We start from the raw sequence: 24,789 nt of genomic DNA, 5'->3' as shown, positions 1-24,789 counted from the left end.
ACCGCTTTACGTCGAAGTTTATCAAACTTTCTTTGCGGGAACGGTCATCCATTTTTTGAACGAAGGAAATTCTATAAGTAGAAACTATAACATTATTCCAAGGTTATACGCTATTCGCTTTTGATCTCACACCCGAACTATCTGCTAATTACACGGGACATTGAAATCTCGTGAGACTGGTAGTTTACGATTAGAAGCAGTGTTGTTCTCGGGGACGCTTTTTTCGCGTATTAAATGTGGCCTTTAGGTATGTGTCACGTTTATAAGAAAAAGGGTGCTATGGAACCTCTATTGAGATAATGTTAAAAATATAGGAATTAAATGATCCGCAATATAAAAAGCAATATTATGTTCCGAAAAAGATGCTGCTAATTTTATTTCCGCGCGTTTAACTTTATCACTATGCAGACCATTGTTATTATTATGATCGGGACTTTGAAGATTTACTTGTTCAATATGTTTGGCCCTTTGCGAATGCCATATTAAATTTGTTTTGCTACATCTAATGGTAGTATTGCATAAATTGCAAAAAGCTTTATTTTCAGTTGGATGGGGAGCCAACCATCCTTTAAAATTATCTTCATCTAGCCACGCATTAACAAAACGTCTTTCTTTCTTAATGGCTCCTTTTTTGTTTTTATCCTCCATACTAATAAAAAAATAATATCTATTTATTATTATTTACCTAGCCTATGCTTAGCCTCCTCTGGAACCCGCCAAAACTTTCGCACCTAATTGCCCTTGTGTGCACACTACATACTAACTATATACGCCGTCGCTGGATTTCTCTACCACTGCGCTGCGCATGCGCGAAAAAAGCGTTCCCGAGAACAACACTGATTAGAAGTGCGCTTCGAGAAGGCTCTCATTGAAATTGTATTATTTATTATTTATTGTATTATTATTCACGCCGAATTCGATAATGTAATAGAAATCGACTTGTTTCGTCAAGTCATCGTCGATTTTGCTAGATATTTATCGCGCTCAGGTATTTGACCGTTACAACGTAATACTCGGAAAATTTCCTTCATTTTTCTACCTCTACATTTGATCAAAATGCCAACAGCATAAAATACCAAAAAATGTGTAATGTAATAAAAAAGAGGATTCAGTTTCATTCGAGACACGAACGTCGACGCTTTGCGAACAATTTAAACCTTGTTATCGTGAGTGCTCCAGTCTTCACAAAATGGATATCGTCATCGATATACAGAATTTCCGCGATATCAATGAGAAATTTACCCCTAAGGAAGTTGCTGTTATCGCGCTTGACGTTCCATTCGTCAGACATTGGATTATGATGCCGCCACATTCATTTGGCGATTTACCAGGTAAAGTAAGGAAACAATTGGCTCACACGAAACTATCACGGAATCGAATGGTTCGACGGTGAAGCTAATCCGAAATATTTTACAACGCAACTACGTGAAATAACAATACAGGCACGTTACATTTACGTCAGAGGTACCGTAAAACTACTTGGAGAATCTATTCTCCAGAAATGTATATAATTTGGAAGGTATTTCCCCCGCATTCAAAAATCTGTCGGAGGGAGAAGCGCGCGGACGATATTTTGGTTACCACGGATCTCGAAAATTCGGAATATTTCATTGCGCATTACGCAACGCATATAAATTAAAATATTGGTTAATCGAGCAAAATAATATCGCCAACGACGCTACGAACGATAGTATTCAAGCTACTCGTGGTTCTCCGGATAATTGGAGTTTAAATGTCAGTGACGATAACGACGATGAGGACGACGAAAACAAGGAAATCAGTAGAGCGGATGAGATTTTCCGCGATAGAAATGAAATAGAAAAAAAAATCTGCAAAAATCTGAGCAATCAACAGAAAAAGAAGAAGAAGAGAAAGTTGCAAAATCTGAGTTATCGGCGTTGATAGATAGTGACAAGTTCAAAGCAACTACTAATTCCACACAAGCAGACAATAAAAACTCAACGCTACAAGCCGACACGATCAAAAACACAATACCGAAAGAAGTAAATACCGAAATTATTGAATATATAATACCGCTCGTTTGTTCGCCTCCATATCAAAATAATGAACTCTCGCGAAATTCTACAAGCATTGCGTCACATCAATGCCAGACATGTGGGAGTTTATCCAGCCGACAGAGTCCCGAGAGTGTGGACGAGATCGACAGTCGCTAATACGGATGAGCATAATCGATCTGGAGAACAGTAATAAGAATATTGATGTATAAAAAATTAATATCAATAAATGTGGGAATTTTTACTTAAATTGTTAAATTTTTTTCGTCTACTCCACTCTCCCTTTTTTACAGCCTAGTATTCCAAACGTTCGAACTTGTTAATACCAGATCTTTATAATCCTTTCATTGTCTGAGATAATACCAGATCCTGATGCATTTTTCCGTGTTTTATATTGTTATATCTAAGCTCTATAGAAACTAAGGAAATTAGCCATCCATAAAATGAAAATAACTAAAACTAGGCAGCACTAGAATAAAATTTTTTTTTCATTTTATCATCCTTCTGGAAAACAGTGGGGAAATGCGTATAAATTCTGTCTTCTATAAGAAAATTCGACATTAGTTTTTCATCTCGTGAAATTGTAACGATACCGTTACTAGCCTCGCGGGCCGACCAGCCGCCCGCATTTTTTGAGGCTCGGCGCCTATGGCGCCCCTAAACTCCCATACCCGTGTATCGGCCCCACCGTGGAACCGCCCCATCATGCACCGACTCGCGTGAGTGGGAGGCCGACCGCCGGTATATAAGACGTTCCGGCGAGCGTAGCGTTACCAGTTCCCGATCCTGAGCCCTCATTAACTCCAGATCCGAAATTACTTCTTGTGTTAAATCAGGTCACAGGCTACCCGTGGTTATGCCGAGCTATTCGATTGCTGGGACGGCGCATCCTACCCTGCGTTTAACCAGGTCACGGGCTACCCGTGGTTATGCCGGACTAACCGGTTGCTAAGACGGCGCATCCTGCTATCTTGTAAGGCCCTACCGCATTCTCCGTGTCCAGTTCAATCGCCTGACCGTTTGTCTGCTCCGCGATCTGTTATGCCTTAAGACCATTTTGGTCTCCGCGCCCAGATTCTAGTACCGCTTTGTATTATTACCGCGACCTGTTAGATTGTAAGACCCATTACACTGTAAGACCGTTTTGTCCTCCGCGTCTAGATAGACCGTAAGACCGCATTGTATATACCGCGCATTGTCATAATAGGAATGGTTAGCCGTAGTAAGATTTCCGGCATTGTCGCGTCGACTCCACTCTTACACATAGTCTTCGGACTACAATAGCGCGCCAGTCGTTCTAAGGATAGGCCGCAGAAAGTGCCGACGCCCCATCCTTTTAAGAATAAGGTAGTCAGGTAGTTGGAACCACATCGAAGGCCACGCGACATCCCGTAGTATTTAAGATCAATTCTGTTCATCATAGTATAACCGTAGTTGCTTGCATGCGAACACCGCGATGGCAGGAACATGTCCGCTTCTCGAGCTCCATGCGCACCAGTCAACGCATAGAACCGTTGTCGCGAACTCCTGTACGCACGGTTCTCGCATGTGTTGCATTGTAAATAATATAGTTTTTGTGAACTTCTGTCAGCACTTTGTAAGCTGTTGCGCGCGCTCCCAAAACCGCGATTAAATGCAAGATATGCAATTCGTTGCAATATGCAATTAAGACATCGCGACCTAATACCGAAAAACCACCTACTTTCGGACCATAAAAAGAGAGATAACGAGTACCTCGAGGCCGTATTCCGAAACTAAGTGATGACGCGTGTACTTGAAGAAACTGTGAGATTCTGCAAGCGCCGAAACTGTTACATTGCCGAAGCATCACCGAACCGAACTCTACGATACGTAAGCTGTACAAATAAATCTCTTTGCACAGAATCTTTGCCTCGTGTTTCTCGAGTCCCTCGGAGTCCCTACTCCTAAGATGAGCCGAACTCTTGGATCATCCCCAAAATTCCCATTGTACCCGGAGAGGCACAACAAAATTGGTGGCAGCGGTGGGATTGGTCCAGTTAAAGGAATAAATAAGAATATGTGGGATACGCCCAACTATTTCGAGACACAATCAATAACAAAAAATTGATTGAGCAAATCAGCACAAAGTGCGAGCCAAAACATCGTCAGTGCCTGAGAGACCCGGAAGAAGAACCGTGACAAGAAGCTGAAGCGCAAAGGAAGGAGCAATCCAACGCAATGCCCAGCAAATAGCCGATCGTAGCAAACCGAGGACGCCGCCCGTGCAACGGAAAACTCACCGACGCTGACCTACAACAACGTGCACTGCCGAGCGATCCAACCACAACAGCTGACCGTGCAGAAGCAACAAGTAAGCGAAAGAAGAATGCGTATCATCGTTATACTGTAAGTCAAAAACATTGTACAATAAAATAACGTGAATGTCGGCACAACCGAAAAGAGTTACGTTCCACCGATCGCGATTTTTAAGCGCATCAGCGCGACTAGCAAATAGGTTCGGCTTGGTAAACCCCGTACAAGTAATCGAAGGAGCGGCCTGCGACATTCGCGATAACGTACGGAGAAATTTAGATAACCATTTTTCAGGCCAGAATTCACCCGAATTAAGATCCCGCGAACTAGAAATAAACCAAGTAGCAAAAAATACACTCCCGCCTAACAATAACAATAACAATAACATAATAGAAGTAGAGGGATCTGATATAAATCGTACATCCGTCGAACGCGTTGCCGTTAGGAGAAATTGCTCCCCGTATCATACGACAGTAGCATCTTCGAAGCAAATAACGAAGAAAACATGCAACGTAATCCATTACCATCAACTGTTTCCCCCGAAAACGTTGATAAGGAAATAGAACACTTGCGAGCATAGGCTAGAAATAACGCCACCACGGATTATGAAGACGCCGGACGTCCCTTCGGAGATCCGAGCAATGCACTGATAATCGAAATCGTGCAAACCGTTCGAGAAATTCGAGAAGAAATAAGAGAATTACACGGGTAAATACACGATCTGCAAATCGGGAAGATTTAAATAGAACGCGAACGATACCGAATGACACTAATCTTGATGTCACATACGGACGAACACTTATCGATGTTCAATCGTCACCTTTAAACGGTCATTTACGATTAAAAGAAGCAAGAGATATGATTCCGGAATTTGATGGGAATTCACAAGCTAAACTTAAAAAATTTTTAAGCGCATGTTCATACGCGATAAAAAATATTAATCCCGCAGATGAAAGAACATTATTAGAAGCAATACTTTGCACAAAGCTAAAGGGAAAAGCTATGGTAGACTTTGAAACGCGAAATATAAACAGTTTCGGACAGTTTAAAAGAGAACTCGAAATCTGCTATTTAAGCAAGAAGAGCATCACTCACTTGCAAATCGAATTTAACTCCTTAAAACAAAAAGCCGATGAGAGCGCCAGAGCATAGGGGCTGCGCGCCGACAATTTGGCCATGGAATTATATGAATCCAGGATCGAAGGCCAAGATTACCGCAGCGAACGAAAACGCATTATACGTGAAACTATACAACAGCAAGCTCTGCAAAATTCCCAAATCCACGAGGATATCAAATTGGTAGTACGAGCACAGCATTACTCAACGCTTCAAGAAGCAATCGTAGGAGCCAATGCGGAAGAGAAAGTCAAGGGTCCATTAGAACATGCATTGCGGCATAAGCCCGATCATACAATTTCATACAAGCAGCGCGAAATAAAGTATTACAATGCATTAAATGTGAAAAACTAGGACATCACGGACGAGAATGCCGAACAAGCAGATATTCAAACCGATTCTTCTTGCCGAAGCCACAGGGACAATCGAGAATAAATACATTCGAAAAACACTGCATCTACTGCAAAAAATCAGGTCATGGCCGAGATGAATGCTGGAGTCTACACGGACGCCCTGGGATAGTACAATCTAACCGGACGAAATCAAACGAAGATAAAAAGCCACAACATCGTAATAAAACGAATAAGCAACGAAGAAAAAATACAACGCAAAACGAGAATGAAGAAGAAGACGAAGAGAATACAAGACAGCCGAGATCAGCCCTCGAGTATCAAATATCGCAAGTAACAGGAAAACCGCAAACAAAAACTGGATTAGATCTAGTAACTCTTCTCATCCAGGAAATTAAAAAAGGGAAATTAAACCTACTGTTTGACACAGGAGCAACGATTACATTAATAAAGTTAAGAAATCTAAAAGGAGAAACCATGATTTACGAGGAGCAAATGGCACTCACTGGAGTTACAGAACACAAAATGAATACAATAGAAAAAATCAAGACAACGATAATCCTGAAGAACCGAAAAATACGGCACTCAATTTATATCGTGAAAGACGACGTCCCAATTGATTATGAAAGAATCCTAGGAGTAGACTTTCTACAAAAACACAAGGTAACGTGCGATTATAATAAGAAGCAGATACAGCTAGCAGATATTAAAATTATATCCGTACCGAGCATTAACTTTAATACCGCGTAGCGAGACAATTATTCAAGCTACTACCGACTCAAATAAAGTAGGCATAATACGGGCTGAGGAAACAGCCTGGAGTCTTTATTGGCTAATGCCTAGTAAAGCCAGAAGAATTTTCCTGCCTAATAAGTGTTGTAAACACTACCGAAAAATATACAATATTAAACTACCAACTCCATGCGTAATAGTCCAAGAAATAAAAAATACAGCGGCTCAAAAATGCAATATTCAAAAACAACAAGAGGTTACAACACTTTCCCGTCGCGAACAAATAAAAAATTTACTGCGTATACAATACCTAACACCTAAATCAAGAAGAGAAAAAAACACTGCTAAAAATTTGCGAAAGTTTTAGCGACATATGTTATAAGGAGATGCACTCACTTATACTCCTACTATCACACATGAAATTACGGTTCAAGCCAACAGTGCACCCGTAAATATACACCCATATCGCTTACCAGAAAAACATAAACAAGAAGTAAATCAGCAAGTAAAAGGCATGCTGAGAGACAAAATCATTAGACCAAGTACCAGCCAATGGAATGCTCCATTGCTAGTGGTCCCTAAGAAGACCGATGCGTCTTAGGTAAACAAAAACTACGAATAGTCATAGATTTTCGAAAGTTAAACGATTTAACAATAGGCGATTCCTTCCCATTACCTAATATACCGGACATACTAGACCAACAGGGAAATGCAAAATACTTTACCATCTTAGATTTAGCGTCAAGTTATCACCAGATACCCGTGGCCGAAAACGATAAATGCAAGACAGCGTTTTCTACACCGTACGGGCATTACGAATTCAATAGAATGCCGTTCGGATTAAAGAACGCGCCAGCCACATTCCAGCGGTTCATGAACTCTGTGCTGACTGGGCTACAAGGAATCAAATGTCTAGTTTATTTGGACGACATAGTCATATACGGAGCAAGTTTAAAAGAACATAATATACGGCTTATCGAAGTATTAAACATGTAATAAACCGCTTTCGCGAGGCGGTCGTGGATAACTCGGTCGGAATCCGGGGCTCGTGAAAGGGTATCGAGAGACGAACAAAAGCAACGTGAGGTAAAATATAATTTATTGCGTGTAAGTATGTGTGTATACAGAGTGAGTGTATGTGTGTAGTTGTGTGCGAGTGAGACGATAGGCAAGCGAGTGCGTGCGCGAACGTATAATATCGAAGTATGAGGTAACAATGTATCGAAGGTATGCATGTGAGGCGAATGACGATCGGTGTGTGACACAATGCACTCGTGTATGTGTGAGATGTGGAATCGGTTAGCGGTGCGGTCGTGTCGGTCGCGGTGCATCCGAATTACATGCACGTATGCGCGGCGCGGAGCACGATTTCGATATAATATCGATTACGCTAGCGGATCGTGATGTCGGCAGAGGCCGCTAACTGTCGGGCGATAATTTTGATCGGGCCGGTGGGCGGTCCTTAGACGCGCCTGTATTGATTCGGTTGCGTCGATCGATGTCGCGGCAGGATTAGATTCTCCCCCTGAGCGGGACTTAGCGCGCCGTATTAATGGCGAGTCCGATTTCGTAAATGGCGGTCGCGGAATTACTGTCGGTTCGTGAATAGCGTTTTGTCGTTTCGTCCGGGATAGTCTGTCCGTGGAATTTAGGAGTGCAATGGCCGACGGGAACACCCGTCAATGGCAGGAAACTCCCTACCACTGGTTGATCGCTGTTGCGCTTAGGTGGACGGATTGTTCGAGGCGTCGAGAACTCTCGGCGGAGGTTGAGTACGCCCAACCTCGTTTTCCTCTTTTCGTAAAAGATCGGAAGGATCGCTCTTCGAGATGCCGCAAACTCTCGGCAGAGGCTGGGTACTCCCAACCCCGTTTTCTCTCTCTTTGAGCGGTTATAGGATCGTAGCGGATTTCCAGGCGTCTTACAGACTCTGGCGGTTGCGGAAGATCTGGTCTCGAGATGTAAAACGTGCCCTATTTATACCGCTTTTCCGGCGGGTGCGCGTGCGTAATATGCCTTAATATTTTAAAGCATATTGTTTAACGGTGAACCGCCGCGCGCTACTCGGGTGGTTTCGGGAACAGTCGGTACGGTTACCCGAGCGCAGCGACGATTCCGGGTAAACACGCGGCTTAACGGCGGTTACAAATCGAAACGTTTATTATCTCTTAAAAATGAGCACTCGGCGCCTCCGCATTATGCCCGACCGGTGTTTGTCGGGCGGCGGACTTCCGGCGGATCGACAGCCAGGTAACGGTGGAGGGATGCATCGTTACAAACAAATAACGAAAACATAAGTTAAAGCTTCAACCTGATAAGTGCGAGTTCCTCAGAAAAAAAGTAATATATTTAGGGCATATAAGTAGGAAAGTAAGGCCGGTTCTGGCTCAGTTTTTCGTGAGTGTGAGAGAGAGGGTACCGTTGGGGAGTAAGAGAGAGAGATAGATTCGGAGCAGTTTGTTGGCGCTCGAGGGATGGAGAGCGGGCTGGGCGGGTGCATTGGGGGGGTGGGTAAGTAGGGTGAGAGGGGAAGCGCGGCCGGGGGAAGCGGTGGGTACGAGTCGCCGAGAGCGCTCGAGAGATGGCGCTCGGGGGTGGCGGTTCCTCCCGATTCGCGACCTTGACGCAACTCGTTCTTTAGGGGCGCGCGCCGCTTCTAGCGCGCGATCCGCTGTCGCGATTCTTCGGGGGGCGCGCCGCTTCTAGCGCGCGATCCGCTGTCGCGATTCTTCGGGGGGGCGCGCCGCTTCTAGCGCGCGATCCGCTGTCGCGATTCTTCGGGGGCGGGGGATCGTCGGTGGGCGGTCGAGCGGACGGAGGGGCGTCCCTCGTCGCTCCGCTCTTCTCGAGGCGCGCGTTAGCGGCGATACGAGCGCGCTTATCGCGTTTCGGGGCGAGTTTTTTTCCATTTTCCAGCGACATCGCGAGTCCGGTGACGAGACGCATCCGAGAGCGAGTATCCGGTTCGGTTAATCGAAGGCGCGTCCTCGCTATTTTTCCCCGTTATAAAAGGACGCCGCGACGGTCTCGAGGTATTAGTACGTTCGAGAATATTTCGCGGCGCGATGAAGCGTGCGCCGAGCGCTTTAACGAGATTAGCCGGAAGAGCGGTGAATGTTCGAATCGGAAGTATCGAGGATATATGGAATTTGGAGATACCGAATTGTTTGAAGAAAGAATTACGTTATATAGAGGACCGTTTGTACTGTATAGAAGAGATCGGCTTCGCGGAAGAGTTCGTGCGAGAGGCGAGCGAGACGCGATTCGACGAGCCTTTCGCTAATGTCGGAGCCGATGGCTATTTGCTTTATCGCAATTGGAAACAGCGTTACGGAATTCCGAAATTTTCGTGGGAGGTGAATCACGTCGTGCATTGTTTCTTTAAGTTCGGTTGCCGATTCGAGAACGGAAATTATTTCGAGGAGAACGAGAGATATTGCGCGTATTGCGCGCGTAGCTCGAGTTTCGCGAAAAGCGTATCGACGCACGTGACGAAAACGGTGTATAGCGAGATGGTGCCCGCTTGCGATCTCGTCGACGAGGTTTTCGACGTGTCGAATAATTGGTGCGCCGGCTGCGAGACGAGAGCTTTGTTCTACATCGAGAATTACGACGAGGAAGAAACGTGGTTTATTTGTAAATAATCTTGGCGTTCGTTAGACGACGAGTGACGAATCGAGAAACGATGGAGGCGCGCGATCTTCTCGATAGCGCGCGGGACGTCGCGACGGAGGACGCGTATCGCGCGTGGGCGCAACGGTGCGACAAGTGTCTCGAGTCTCTGCGGGAGAGATGTCGAGGCGAGCGCCGAGGGAGATCGACCGGAGCGATCAATTCTCTTGTCGCTCGAATCGTTCGATTGACGGGCGCGAGAGACGATCTGCGTCGACGTTTCGAACGCGTGGGAGGCGGTGTAGAGGGACGCGAGGGATTCTCGTGGTCCGAGATCGAGACGGCTTTCTCTAGACGCGTTTTAACTGGCGCGGTTATTAATTTCGATTATATCGAACCTCGACGATTTCTCGAGGACGCTAGAGATACCGTGCTTGATCGAATACGCGATGTTATGAATGAATATAACGGTGTTAAAGTCAATACCGTGTTTGTTGGCGAGTTCGTTTCGGGTGACAAGATCGATGTTAAGACTATTGTTACGAAGAATTATCCGCTTCTACCTCTTTCCGACTTGCGAGAGTGGTACGAGAAGCGAGTGGTCGACGCTACTCTAACCTCGTTGGAAGAATTTCAGGAGCGCGATAGCGGATGGGCGTTATCGCGAATATTCAATTTAACGGTGAACGTGAACAGATACAATCCTATGCGCGCGGGATGCCACGTCAAATTACCGCGAGAGACGTGTTGAAGAAAGCGGTAATAAACGTGCGATCTAATAACAATGCGTGTTTCGCATGGGCGGTGGTCGCCGCTCTGTATCCAGCTGAAAAAAACGCGGGTCGGGAATCTTCGTACCCGCATTACACGACAGTGCTGAATCTGAAGGGCGTTAAATTTCCTATGAGTTTGAACAAAATTACTAGATTCGAGCGTATTAACGACATATCTATTAATGTGTATACCGTTCGAAATAAAAAGGAGGGAAAAGGCGGTTGTCGCATTGTTCCTCTGCGTCTCACTGACGATAAAAAGGACAGACACATTAATCTGCTGTATTTTGACGATATGACGCGACGAGATAACGCGACGCATTTCGCGTGGATCAAGAATCTGTCGCGACTCGTCGACTCGCAACTGAGCGGTAGACGACATAAATCGCATATATGCGATAGGTGAGTACTAATTAAAAATATCGTCGCGCGATGTTGATAATGCGCGCGATTTAAAAATGTGCGTTATGTCGCAGATGCATGCACTATTTTCGAACGAGCGATAAGTTATCGGCTCACAGCGTGGACTGCGGAAGGATGAACGAGTGCGCTATAGTCCTTCCTACCAAAGACGACAAATGGTTAGAGTTTCGCAACTATAGTAGAAAGGAGCGACTTCCATTCGTGGTGTACGCTGATCTCGAATGCGTACTGAAGAAGAAAGAGGAGAGGAGAACGTCGAATACATCTATCGTTCAGCATCACGAAGTCTATAGCGCCGGATATTACGCGCGATGCGCGCTGGATGGCGTTAGCTCTACTTACAGAGCTTATCGCGGTGAAAATTGCGTATTGTGGTTCGTTAAAGAACTGCACGATCTAGCGCTTCGCGCGAAGACTATTCTCGATATCGATGCTCCTATGACGAATCTTACATCGGATGAATGGGAGAGATTCGTAAACGCGACGCGCTGCAGCATATGCGAGAAACCGTTCGAATCGGGAGACGCTCGCGTGCGCGATCACTGTCATCTGACTGGACGGTACAGAGGTCCGGCGCATTCGAATTGTAATTTAAATTATAAGGATACTTACGTATTTCCCGTATTCTTTCACAATTTATCGGGTTACGACGCGCATTTTATCATTAAAGATGTAGCTAATGCTTTTCCCGGTAGCGTGGAAATATTGCCGATAACGAAAGAAACGTATATCTCTTTCACGAAGAACGTCGAAGATGCGTGGGACGAGGGATGGTTCGGGAAACGCATGAAATTGCGTTTCGTGGATTCTTTCAAATTTCTAAGCGCGAGTCTTGAGAAATTGGCATCATATCTAGACAAAAGCGAGTTGAGGATCGCGCGTTCGGAATTTTCTGATCTTAGCGACGCCGATTTCGAGCTTCTCGCGCGAAAGGGTGTATTTCCGTACGAGTATGTCGACGACGTGAATAAATTGTTGGAAACTTGTCTACCGCCGCGCGAGGCTTTTCACAGTTCGCTAAACGATAACGCGATATCTGAGAGCGATTACGCGCGCGCGATAAGAGTCTGGGAGCGATTTCGCGTCGAAACGTTAGGCGATTATAGCGATTTGTATTTAAAGACCGACGTTCTTCTATTGGCCGATGTCTTCGAAAATTTTCGCGACGCGTGTATGAGAAGTTATAATTTAGATCCCGCGTATTATTATACGTTACCGGGATACACATGGGACGCTATGTTAAAGTATACGGGTGTGCGATTCGAATTATTAACCGACATCGATATGGTGATGTTCGTGGAACGCGGAATACGCGGCGGGCTAAGTAAATGTTCCAACAGATACGCGCGCGCTAATAACAAGTATTTACAGTCGTACGATCCTTCGGAACCATCGTCGTATCTCATGTACTTCGATATAAATAATTTGTATGGATGGGCAATGTGTCAATCGTTGCCTTACGAAAATTTTCGATGGGTCAATAACGTTACGAGTGTTGACTTAATGTCCGTGACATCGGACTCGCCTATCGGTTATATTCTAGAGGTCGACCTTGCATATCCGTCCGACCTTCACGATTCTCACGCTGACTTGCCATTCTGCCCGACGCGCGATAAGCCGCCCGGAAAACGAGACGAGAAGCTTCTCGCCACACTGTACGATAAGAGCCGTTACGTAATATATTATCGCAATTTGCAGCAATGCGTTCGACACGGATTACGCGTTACGAAAATACACAGAATATTGCGATTCGCGCAATCTTCATGGCTGCGCGAATACATCGAACTGAATACGCGATTACGAATTAACGCGAAAAACGAGTTCGAGAAAAATCTATACAAATTAATGAATAACGCCGTGTTTGGCAAAACTATGAAGAACATGCGCAATCATTCGAATGTTCGACTCGTGACTCGATGGGACGGGCGATACGGCGCGGAGGCGATGATCGCGAAGCCGAATTTTCACAGTAGAAGCGTTTTCGCGGAGGATCTCGTAGCTGTAGAATTGCGTAAACTCGAGGTTAAGTTCAATAAACCGATTTATGTAGGTATGTGTATTCTCGATATATCTAAGATTCGTTTATACGAATTTCACTACGAGTACATGCTACCATTGTATCGAGATAAGTGTAAAATAATGTACACCGATACGGATAGTCTCATTTATCGCGTCGAGTGCGAGGACATATACGAGAATATGAAGCGCGATATCGACAAATTCGATACGAGCGATTACGCAATGGGTAATGCGTATGGAATGCCTCTCGCTAATAAAAAAATACCCGGTGCGATGAAGGATGAGAACGCTGGCGCGATTATGACCGAATTTATTGGACTCAGAGCGAAAATGTACGCGCTGCGAGTCGCCGGTAAAAGCGATACAAAAAGAATCAAGGGTGTTAAGAGCGGCGTTGTCGCGAGAACGATAACGTTTGACGATTACGCGCGCTGTCTTCGACAGGGGATCGAGATGAAGCGCGAGCAGTTTTGTATAAGATCCGAATTACACGAGATGTATACAGTATCGGAGTTGAAGATCGCTCTCAGTCCGCACGATGACAAGCGATACACGATATCGGGAACTACGGATACGTTACCGTGGGGACATTATAAAATACCGCTGTAAGGAGCGAAAAAACGTATATCAAGAAAATACTATACGTTTTTTAAAACATTTAAACTTTAGTAGTTTATTGTTAGTATAAACATATTTTATAAATAATATATTACCATCGTATTTTCGATATAATTCGCGGTCGCGTCGAAAATAATAGTTCGAGAAGAACTTCTAACTGAAATACATATTTTTAACTCAAAAGAAAAAATTATACCGAAGAGACGCGTTTCTAAATTTCATATCAAAGTATACAAGTTTTACATTACAGGCTTGTGTTCTTTGATTTGGAATTTCAAGACTCGAAACATTCGTGAACGTTTTACGTTGATTAACATTCTACGAATTATCATGAAGAGACGCGTTTCTAAATTTTATATCAAAGTATATAAATTTTACATCACAGATTTGTATTCTTTGATTTGAAATTTCGAGACTCGAAACATCGGTGAACGTTCTACGAATCGTTTCGAAGAACACGCGTTTTGCACGAATAATATAATTTAAATATAATTTAAATATAGTTTATTGTAATAGATTTTAATAAAACTGAAAATATTCGATCGGTCTTATTTATAATAATAGATGTTAATAATAAAAATAGATCGGTCTTATTTATAATAGATTTTAATAAAAAATCATGGAAATGTTCGATCAGTCTTATATGTAATAGATTTTGTTAAAATCTATTATAAATAGGACTGATCGGACGTTTTCACGATCTTTCTATTATGTTCTCGAAAGTGTTTTATATAGGATAATGTGAAAAAAATGTTAATGCGAGTTTTGATGTTATCATAGTGACGTAATAGAGAATATATACAGAGCGCGAGAAAGAGTACGTATAAAGTTTGAAAGAGAGAACGCAGGATACGGCGGCCGCATAGCGGCGCAAGAGAGAACTTGTATAGAACGCGAGAAAAAATTCGTATATAACGTCAAAAAAACAAACTCGCGCGTGTTTTTACGATGTAAAAGTCATAGAAACCACCATTCTGTTTAAGTCTTGGCTGATCTAGACTCGATTTGGCAAATTCTCACGTTCTCTCTCATTAGCATAGAGCATATATCATGCTACATATGCAAACGGGAGAGAACGCAACGAAGCTTACCATAAATCGAGGCGAGATTAGCCGCGAATTAGACAGAGCGACGATTTCCATGACTCTTTATTATATTCTTGAAAGTGTTATATATAGAGCAACGCGGAAAAAAGGTTACCGCGAGATACGACGTTCGCTTAACAATGCGATGAAGAATGAATATAAAATGTAAGAAAGAGTCCGTATAAAGCGCGAAAGAGAGAACGCAGGATGTGGCGGCCGCGTAGCGGCGCGAGAAAGAATTTATGTGAAACGCGAGAGAAAACTTTTTCACAAGCCCTAATTTTAATTGTATTGTATTATTATTTTTTTCTTTGTTTTATAATTATACGATTATTTTGGTTTTAACATGTCCACAATTTTTTCTAAGATTTTTTTGTTCTTGGTAACACGAGGTTTAATATATCTAATATATGTATAGTTATAATATTTAATATATGTAGTTTTATTTAATAAAAATACATTTTTATCATAATACAGCTGTTTTATTTATCCAAGAATTGTGCGATTCGTCCATTCCTAACCATTGTAACGATGCATCCCTCCACCGTTACCCGGCCGTCGATCCGCCGGAAGTCCGCCGCCCGACAAACACCGGTCGGGCATGATGCGGAGGCGCCGAGCGCCCATTTTTAAGATGTCGAAAAGCGTTCGAATTTATAACCGACGCGTTTGTTTACCGGGAGTCGTCGCCGCGCTCGGGTAACCGTACCGACCGTTCCCGAAACCGCCCGAGTCGCGCGCGGCGGCTCAACTTGAAACAATATGCCTTAAAACAATCAGGCATATTACGCACGCGCACCCGCCGGGAAAAGCGGTATAAATAAGGGCACATTTTCGATATCGAGACCAGATCTTCCGCAACCGCCAGAGTCTGTAAGACGCCTGGAAATCCGCTACGATCCTAGAACCGCTCAGAGAGAGAGAAAACGGGGTTGGGAGTACCCAGCCTCCGCCGAGAGTTTGCGGCATCTCCACGAGCGATCCTTCCGACACACTACGAAAAGAGGAAAACGGGGTTGGGCGTACCCAGCCTCCGTCGAGAGTTCTCGACACCTCATCCGCATCCGTTCGTCCGCGTGCAACGGCAACTGTCCAGTGGTAGGGAGTTCCCTGCCACTGACGGGTGTTCCCGTCGGCCGTTGCACTCCTGCATCTTACGGGAAACTCATCCCCGACGAGGCAATACCGCGATATCCACGAACTCGCGGTAATTCTGCGACCGCCATTACCGCGACCGGACTCGCCATTAATACGGCGCGCTAAGTCCCGCTCAAAGGGGGAGGATCTAACCCAGCCGCGACATCGATCGACGCAATCAGATCGATACCGACGCGTTTAAGGACCGCCCACCGACCCGACCGAAATTACCGCCCGGTAGCTAGCGGCTCCTGCCGAAATCCAGATCCGCGCCAAGTAATCGATATATTTGCGAATCCGCCGAAATCGCATCCCGCACCGTGCATCCGTGAAGCCGTGCATATAATGCGGACGCACAACGACCGCCGCGACTGCCGCTAAACCAATCCGACATTCTCACATACATTGTAAATACCACACCGATATTACACATTCGCACACGCACTCGCTCGCTTATCACTCACTCACATACAAGCGCATACACACCGACACACACCATAATCACACACACACACTCACTCTGTATACACACATATATCTAAACGCAATAAAGTATATTTTACCTAACGCATCTATCGTTCGTCTCTCGATACCCTTTCACGAGCCCCGGATCCCGACCGAGTTATCCACGACCGCCTCGCGAAAGCGGTTTATTACACCATTTTACGTAAACCTTTCGACGCAGCACCTTTTCTACGAGATATACGTCGGGATCGCCGACGCGCAGCAATTCGTACTCGTAGAATCCTCCAGCGATCGGCTCGCCGCGCGAATCCTTTAACAGATACGGGATTAGTCCGTTGTATCTTAGTTATTCGAAAAATCTCTGTAGCCCAGTTGGGTGTAAAGCCTTTCTCGAAAATCGTCTTAAATTTACTGACGCGTACCGGATCGGCTACTTTGAATTTCGCCGGAGCCGCGATCTTTATATTGCTGTATACGGTATTTAAAAGTTTATCGGCGATCGCTGGAGTCACGTCGACAGGTCTCATACTTATAGTGCGATGTTTTCGCGCGTTATATTCCTCGACGAGTCGTGGTAACTCGTCGATCCACTTGTATGTTCCGTTTAGCGTGAAGTACTTCCACATAGAGTTTTTGAGTGTACGATTGAATCGTTCGACTATCGACGCTTTCATCACCGAATACGTCGAATAATGATTTACTCCGCGTTTCTTCGCGAAATTTCGCATATCGGCGTTGTAAAATTCGTTTCCTTTATCGGTCTGCAGATTTTTCAGACACCGCTTAGAGTCTCGCATTATTTTAGATAACGCTCGAGTAACCTCGTTTGCGCTTTTGCTCTTAAGCGGTACAGCCCATGCGTATTTGCTTAATGCATCGATAACGGTGAGTATGTAGTTGTGGCCTTTGTTGAGTCTCGCGTAAGGACGCATCTCGACCACATCCGCTTGCCATAGGTCGTCGTACCCGCGCACCGCAACGCGACGACGCGGAAAATTTCTTCTCGCGGGCGCGTGCAATTCTTCGACTAGTCTTCGTTTTTCGACGCTCATAATTCTCTTCTCTTTCTCTCGAGAATATTGGATTGAATCTCTCTTTCGAGCGGATCGCCGCTCCCGCTAATCTCTCTTTCGAGCGGATCGCCGCTCCCGCTAATCTCTCTTTCGAGCGAATCGCCGCTCTTGCTAATCTTTGCCAGTTCCCTCACTCTTTTCGATAGCTCGTCCGCGTCTCTCTTCAATCGCGACGTTGAATTTTCCAATTCTCGTATCTTCGTCTCGGATTTCACCGCGGAATTCGCCGCGATGCGCGATTTTTGATTTAGTTCCCGTATTGCTTTACCTTGATTGAACATTATTTTATAATCGCTCGCGTTTCTCGTCGAGAACTCCGCCGCGTTGAGCGATATAGTTTTTTTCGCGATCTCGATTTGATCGCTTAAATCTTTAATTTGTTTATCCAAAACATCGATCCGTTTATCTAGAGCATTAGCGCTCGTTTCTATTCTCGAAATGGAATTTTCCACGGCGTCTATTCGTTTACCCAAAGCGCTATCGAGCTGAGCGAGTCTCGTGAACAGTAGAATGACGCCCTGCCCCGCCTCGTTCGCGTCTTTTCTCAATTGCGATGTGATTCCTTCGGCGTAGCTTTTACTTGTCGCATCGGCGTCCTCCTCAGGTTGAACCAAGCGTTTTATCTTGCGCTCTCTCGCGTCGTACTCCATGGAAGAACTTAGACACAGCACGTTATCGCGCACGTAATTTCGCAGAGACTCGATAGCCGGACGTAGTCTTCCGGTTCTCGCGTCGTAGCCTCGGTTTCTTAGAGGTGAGCCGAATTTGCTCACGGACATCGCGAATTCCGCGTACGACTGCGACGGTTCGATTTATACGATTGCTCCTGTCTCGCGAAGCTCCTCGATTATCAATAGAATCTCGTTTTCGCGAGCGTTGTTGCCGGCTCGACGCGAAGCATCTAATAATCGCAGACGATCCACTAATTCGTTCGGATCGTCCCAATGAATGTAATTGATTTTATTGTTCGTGACACGCATAGTCGACGGTACGCGATCTGTGCCTGTTTTTTTCGCACCGCTGCTATGAATAAGCGGAGCGATAATGAATTTGTATTTGTATCCTTTATTTCCTAAGACAGACTTTTTAGCATCATGATCGCGTCTATGAGCGTTCATTGTTAACAATATACTTCTGTATGTTAATTTATTTTTTTCTGTATATATGAGACTATTAGGAATTTTCATAAAAATTAATTCATACAAACCGGGAGTACCAATATATTTAATCTCATCTATGAATATGGAATCATTCGCGTCTACGTCAAATTGCTTATCGCCGAGCATCGCACTTTTCTCGCCGATGTAAACTCCGTAAACGTGATCGATCTCGTTCGGCGCTTCTCTGCCGAGAAGAGTCCCCATATATTTTCGCCCTAACGGTCCTAATCGACCGTGCGATATTTCGCGATCTTGAGAAATTCGCGAAATTTGTTTAACGGGTATTTCGAGCGTCGAGGGCGATTCGAGACTCTCGGATTCGAACGTTTCGTATTCTTCGGTTTCGTTTCGCGCGAATGGATCTCTTTCGACGGAAGACTCGTTTAATGGAGTAGAAACGGCGTTCAATCGTCGTCGCGCGCGTATTCGTTTCGCTTTAGGTTTTTTCCAAACGGGAGTCAGCGCTTCGTCCTTCCATTTTTCCTCGACGCTCGTTGTTGAGGGTGAGGCGTCGATCGCGTCTCGTTTTATCGTTTCGCGCTTAATTTCGTTTCGCTCTATCTCGTCTCGCTCGGCGCGATTAGCGATGCGTCGCAGCGGTTCGACGATCGGTTTGAAACAACTCTCTATCGCAATCTCGCTTTCCATTTTGCCGGTCTTCAATGCTCAGTGTTTTTTACGAATCGACGCGCGCGTCTTAGCTATCTCTTTCGCTGTCTTTTCGCGTTCACCGATATCCGTCGAGACCATTGCGACTTCTTCTAGTTCGCGGGAGAGAGCGATCGGCGCGTTCGACGTATCCGCGACGACTGATCGCTCTACGGTACAATGAAGTCGTTAAACCCTCGTCTGTATCTACTGGCGCAAAGCGCGCTATCTTTGTCGATCACTAAGAAACCATATTTATACTGCCAACACGCGCGACATAGCACGTGAAAATTCTCGTACGACATATCCGTGTTCACGTGATCGTTGTATGCGTGACGTAAATTAGTGCCATCCTGTTTAAAGAGAATTAACAGATTCGCGTTATCTCGAATCAAATGTTTCGGTATTTTAGCATACGTTTGACACAAATAGAAGCAATCGACGTTCGAGTGTCGACCCATAGCGAAATATTCCCTGATAGTATCTTGTTTGTCGCACACTACATCGTCGAACACGAATATCGAATTCGGAAGAGCTTCACTGGGTGAAATAACATCAAAGTTATTAGAAAATGTAAAATAACCTATATCTTCCATCGGTGTTAATAAATTTTCTAAATATTGATATTTAGGCTGCTGCAACGACTTCGAGTAAACGTAAACGTTCTCGAAGCGTACGCCATGCGGACTCTCCAACAAACTTATTAACGCGTTTGTTTTGCCGCAACTAGAAGGCCCGCAAATGACGCAGCGAATAGCGCTCGGTAATAGACGACCGTGTCTACGCGTTTCTTTCGACGGTCGCGTCTTATTGTCGAGATTCGTCACCTTTATCGCGATCGGTTGCCGCACGAAGCGCATTCCTCTTGCTGCGCGCGTGCGCGGTACACTCGCGTGAGGCAGGACGAGACCTTTTTATTTATATACGAATAGATCGCCATCAATCGCGCAGTAGCAAATTGCGCGCGGTGAATCGAGATGTTTATTTTACTAATAGATGGCGACGATATTCTCGATTTCACCACCGATCAATTGCGGTATATTCCGAAAATAATTTTATTAAAGCATTTCGGTCGCTACGTAGAACGATTGTGGGAGAAACTGCCTGAATATATAAAAGTGGATCCGGAGGTGCGGCGCTACCGTCGATGTCTAGAGCATTATAATCGCCCTTGGCAACGTACGCACATCGACGGTCCGGCGCCGCTTGTTAAAGATTGCGGCGAATGCAATTCGCGAAACAGCAGTACGGTGTGAGCCATGGCGCTGGCTTGTTGAATAGAGTGATAAATGCGCTCCCTTTCGAACTACATATACCTGGATATCAATTTTGCGGGCCGGGTACTCGTCTCGCGAAACGACTCGCGCGAGGCGATCGAGGCGACAATCCTCTAGATGCGGCCTGCCGCGAGCACGATATCGCGTACTCGCGAAGCGGCGAGCTCGCTGATCGACACGTCGCCGACCACGCGCCCGCCAAAAGAGCGCGCGAACGCGTCGCGGCTAGAGACTCGACTCTCGGCGAGAGAGCCGCCGCAGTGGCTGTATGGATGGCTATGAAATCGAAGACAAAACTTGGAATGGGTACAACGAAAATCAAGAGAAAAAAGAACAAAAGGAAAATAATCGTTACGAGGAAAAGAACGCTTCCGATAGCGAAACGCGTCGGCTTTTTACCCCTGCTACTGTTATTGGGAGCTCTCGGTTCTTTGGCCGGGAGAGCGGCAGGAATCGCGAAAGCGGTGAACGATCGCAAAGCAGCGCGACGACAGCTGGAGGAGTTGCAGCGCCACGATCGCGCGATGGAAGGTCGCGGTTTATATCTCGCGCCATACAAACGCGGGAGTGGCGCGTCCTCGACGAGAAGAAGAGCTAAAAAAAAACTTCGCGTAAACAGACGCTAGAGATCCTCCCATCCGTCGGAGCAACGACAAACGAACAATTAAATCGCGCAGCGATACTCTCGCGCGTACCTCACTTTAGAGGTGTATTTATGCGCAACGCGCTTCCGTCGCGAGCGCGCCACGATGAGAGCGGCATTGTGAATTTAGACGACGCATCCGGACCGGGTACTCATTGGGTGGCGTACGCGAAAAAAGGGGACGACGCGATTTACTACGACGGTTTCGGCGATCTTCGTCCTCCGCACGAACTCGCGCGTTATCTCGGGCGCGACGCGAACATTCGATACAATCGTCGCTCCGAGCAGACGCGCAATCAGAATATCTGCGGACAATTGAGTCTTCGATTTCTCCGAGAAGTCGATTGAAGGAATCGTCGACTATAATATCAACCGTTATTCGTCAATCGAATGCAGTTCGATCGCTCTCGCCGATCATGTCGCTGACTCTCACTCTTTCCGGACGAAGCAGTATTCTCACGGCGAGTTATTTTCCGCCTCTCGATTTAAACGACGACGATTACGAATTAGGTTTAACCAATTTCGAAACTTATAATACGATACCGAATATAAATTCCACAAATAATAAATTTTACTTCGACGATAATGACGAAATTATCGCGATTCCAGTAGGATCTTACGAATTAAGCGCTATAAACGCGTATCTAAGAGCGGCGATTCGTCACAAACGACGAGCGAGAGAGGAGGAACGAGAACGCGAAAACGAAGAACCGGAAACGAACGATGACGATTACATATATGATGTTGATGACAATTATTTCGAAAACAATGAGAATGGCGATAAAAGTGAAAATTCTATAACGCTTCGCGGTAACGATAACACTATGAGAAGCGAAATTAAATGCGCGTATCGAGTAAATTTCACAAAACCCGATAATATCGGTTCGCTCCTGGGTTTCTCGTCTCGTGTATTACAACCGAATAAATGGTACGCATCCGATAAACCAATAAATATTATGGCCATTAACCTTATTCGAGTAGAGTGCAACGTCACAACAGGAGCGTATCACAACGACAAATCCGCGCATACTATACATGAATTCGCGCCTAACGTTCCACCCGGATATAAAGTGTCGGAGATTCCAACGCAAATCATTTACCTTCCGATCATCGCACGGACCATTACCGATATAAATGTGCGTATTGTGGACCAAAACGGAAAATTGATCGATTTTCGCGGCGAGGAAATCACGATTCGTCTACACGTGCGACGAAAACGGTAGAGAAGCGCGCGATGCTCGTAGTGAACGGATCGAACGCGAGAAACGCGCCCATTATCGCTGTCGCGTCGCCTCTAAACGCGGAAAAGAGAAGGAAGAAGGGAGGAAGACTAACCGTCGCCAACGAGACTTTTCTGCGCTCTTTGGGTTTCGTCGTACCGAGGACCGCTTTTTCGTAAAAAGCGGAATGTGCGACATTTTAAGTATCAGTGGGGAGCCGATTTTCGACGATCGCATCGTCAAGATTGAGACTCACACGTACAACCCTTACGCCAATACTACGTTCGGAAATAGCGATGAGATACGAATTCCTATACAACAGCAAGATTTGTACACGTTACCTTGCGACAGTTTTCTCTACGTTGAGGGCAGACTCGAGTCGAAGGAAACATCGAGCGCACAAGGGGAAATCGCATCGGTGACGAGATTAGTGAACAATTGCGCGGCATTTATGTTCGAGGAAATTCGTTACGAGCTTGATGGCGTGGAGATCGATCGAAACAGAAACGTTGGAATAACGAGCACGATTAAGAATTACGCGTCGCTAACGGTCGAGAGAAGCAAAATATTACAATGACGAATGCCTCATATAGTATTAAATGATGTTAATAAATTAAGATTATTGCGCACGTTAGATAGCAGACGATACCTGAGCGTCGCTTTTCGCTCGTGGAATCTCTACGAGTTTCCGCTTCTACAGAGCACGACCAAACATTCGTGGGCCGTCAAAGCGGCGACACAACTCGAGAAACCGCGATACGTTATTTTCGCGCTACAATCTGGAAAGAAGAACGTTCTGTCTGAGGAGCCTTCTTTATTCGACGATTGCAAACTAACTAATGTCAAACTGTATCTTAATTCCGATTTTTATCCTTACGACGATATGAATCTAGATTTCGATAAACATAAAATCGCCGTGTTATACGATATGTATTCAAAATTTCGAAAAACGTACTACGGATGCGAAAATGACGAAGCGCTCTTAAATCTAAATAAATTTTTAACTCACGGCCCACTCGTAGTCATCGACTGTTCTCGACAGAACGAGTCGGTCAAAAGCGCCACTGTGGACGTTCGCATAGAATTCGACTGCAAGGAAAACATCCCCTCTAACACCACAGCTTACTGTCTTATTATTCACGATCGAGTGGTAGAATACAATCCGCTCACTAACGTCGTGCGCAGAATCGTATAAGCGCGACGATACTCGAAAAACTATAGAGAAAGAATAAAACGCTTAGAAAAAATCTAGAAAGAAACACTTCGAGTATCGCTAACAACGACGATGGACGCGCCGATCTTTGTCGATCTTCAAGGTTTCGTAGTTAACGAAAAATTCGTCGCGAAAGAAGTAGCCGTGTTAAGAAATGGTGTGGAATTGACGCATCACATCTTTCGCCCGCCGATGTCGTGGGATCTGCTCACGAGAGCGGAAAAATCGCGAGCGTGTTAGCTGATATCGAATCATCACCAGCTAAAGTGGAACGATGGACACACGAATTACGGGTTGATGAAAAGACTCGTTCGAGACGCCATATGTCGAGGATCTAGCCCCGATTCGACGGTGCAGATCTATGTCAAAGGTCACGAAAAGAAGAAGTGGCTGATCGAGATCTTAGGAAACGTCGCCGACGATCGCGACATAGCCGTCTCCGTCGAAACTATCGACGCCGATTACGAAGACATCGAACGTCTGGAGACTCTGAACGCTTCGCGGGCCTTTCGTTGCGGATATCACGCGAAAAATTGCGCGTTAGAAAACGCGTGCAAACTGCACGATTGGTGGTTCGAGCGATGCGATCGTTTACGCGATATGCGCGATTGATTTTATATTATATAAATTATATTATATAAATTATATTATAAATTATATTATATAAATTATATTATAAATTATATTATAAATTATATTATATAAATTATATTATAAATTATATTATAAATTATATTATAAATTATATTGTTAATTTCTCTTCTCCGTTGCATGTGCTCGACTCTAGCAATTGTTCTCGTCGTTCGTAGGATGGTGGATACGGTTCAATAAACGTGGTAATGACTTTAGTAATGGCCGATACTTTCGTGCGAGAGAAACAATTAAATACTTTTATTTAATTAAGTGTGGGGTTTGAGGAACCAGAGCACACTTTTT

The 24,789-nt window shown here is 45.0% G+C and overlaps 2 protein-coding genes across 2 annotated transcripts; one reads left to right on the top strand and one right to left on the bottom strand.

The window, feature by feature from the left end:
• The first annotated feature begins 10,172 nt into the window (after positions 1 to 10,172).
• Positions 10,173 to 13,923, top strand: LOC138942292 (uncharacterized). Its single transcript, XM_070312431.1, is given in 5 exon segments — positions 10,173 to 10,842; positions 10,845 to 11,274; positions 11,640 to 12,307; positions 12,839 to 12,969; positions 13,117 to 13,923. Coding segments are annotated over 5 exon segments (2,706 nt in total).
• Positions 13,924 to 17,667: 3,744 nt separating this feature from the next.
• Positions 17,668 to 18,471, bottom strand: LOC138942291 (myosin heavy chain, clone 203-like). Its single transcript, XM_070312430.1, has one exon. The coding sequence runs from the start codon at positions 18,469 to 18,471 to the stop codon at positions 17,668 to 17,670; it is 804 nt and encodes a 267-aa protein (XP_070168531.1).
• Positions 18,472 to 24,789: the final 6,318 nt, after the last annotated feature.

Source organism: Polyergus mexicanus, unplaced genomic scaffold (genome assembly GCF_030449975.1).
Source record: "Polyergus mexicanus isolate NDT 795.1 unplaced genomic scaffold, iyPolMexi1.0 SCAF_22, whole genome shotgun sequence".
Taxonomy (NCBI): domain Eukaryota; kingdom Metazoa; phylum Arthropoda; class Insecta; order Hymenoptera; family Formicidae; genus Polyergus; species Polyergus mexicanus.
This window is presented reverse-complemented; position numbering and strand designations above follow the sequence as displayed.

Coding starts and splice junctions, on each gene's coding strand:
- LOC138942291 (XM_070312430.1), bottom strand. CDS start 18,471: ATGTCCGTGAGCAAATTCGGCTCACCTCTAAGAAACCGAGGCTACGAC.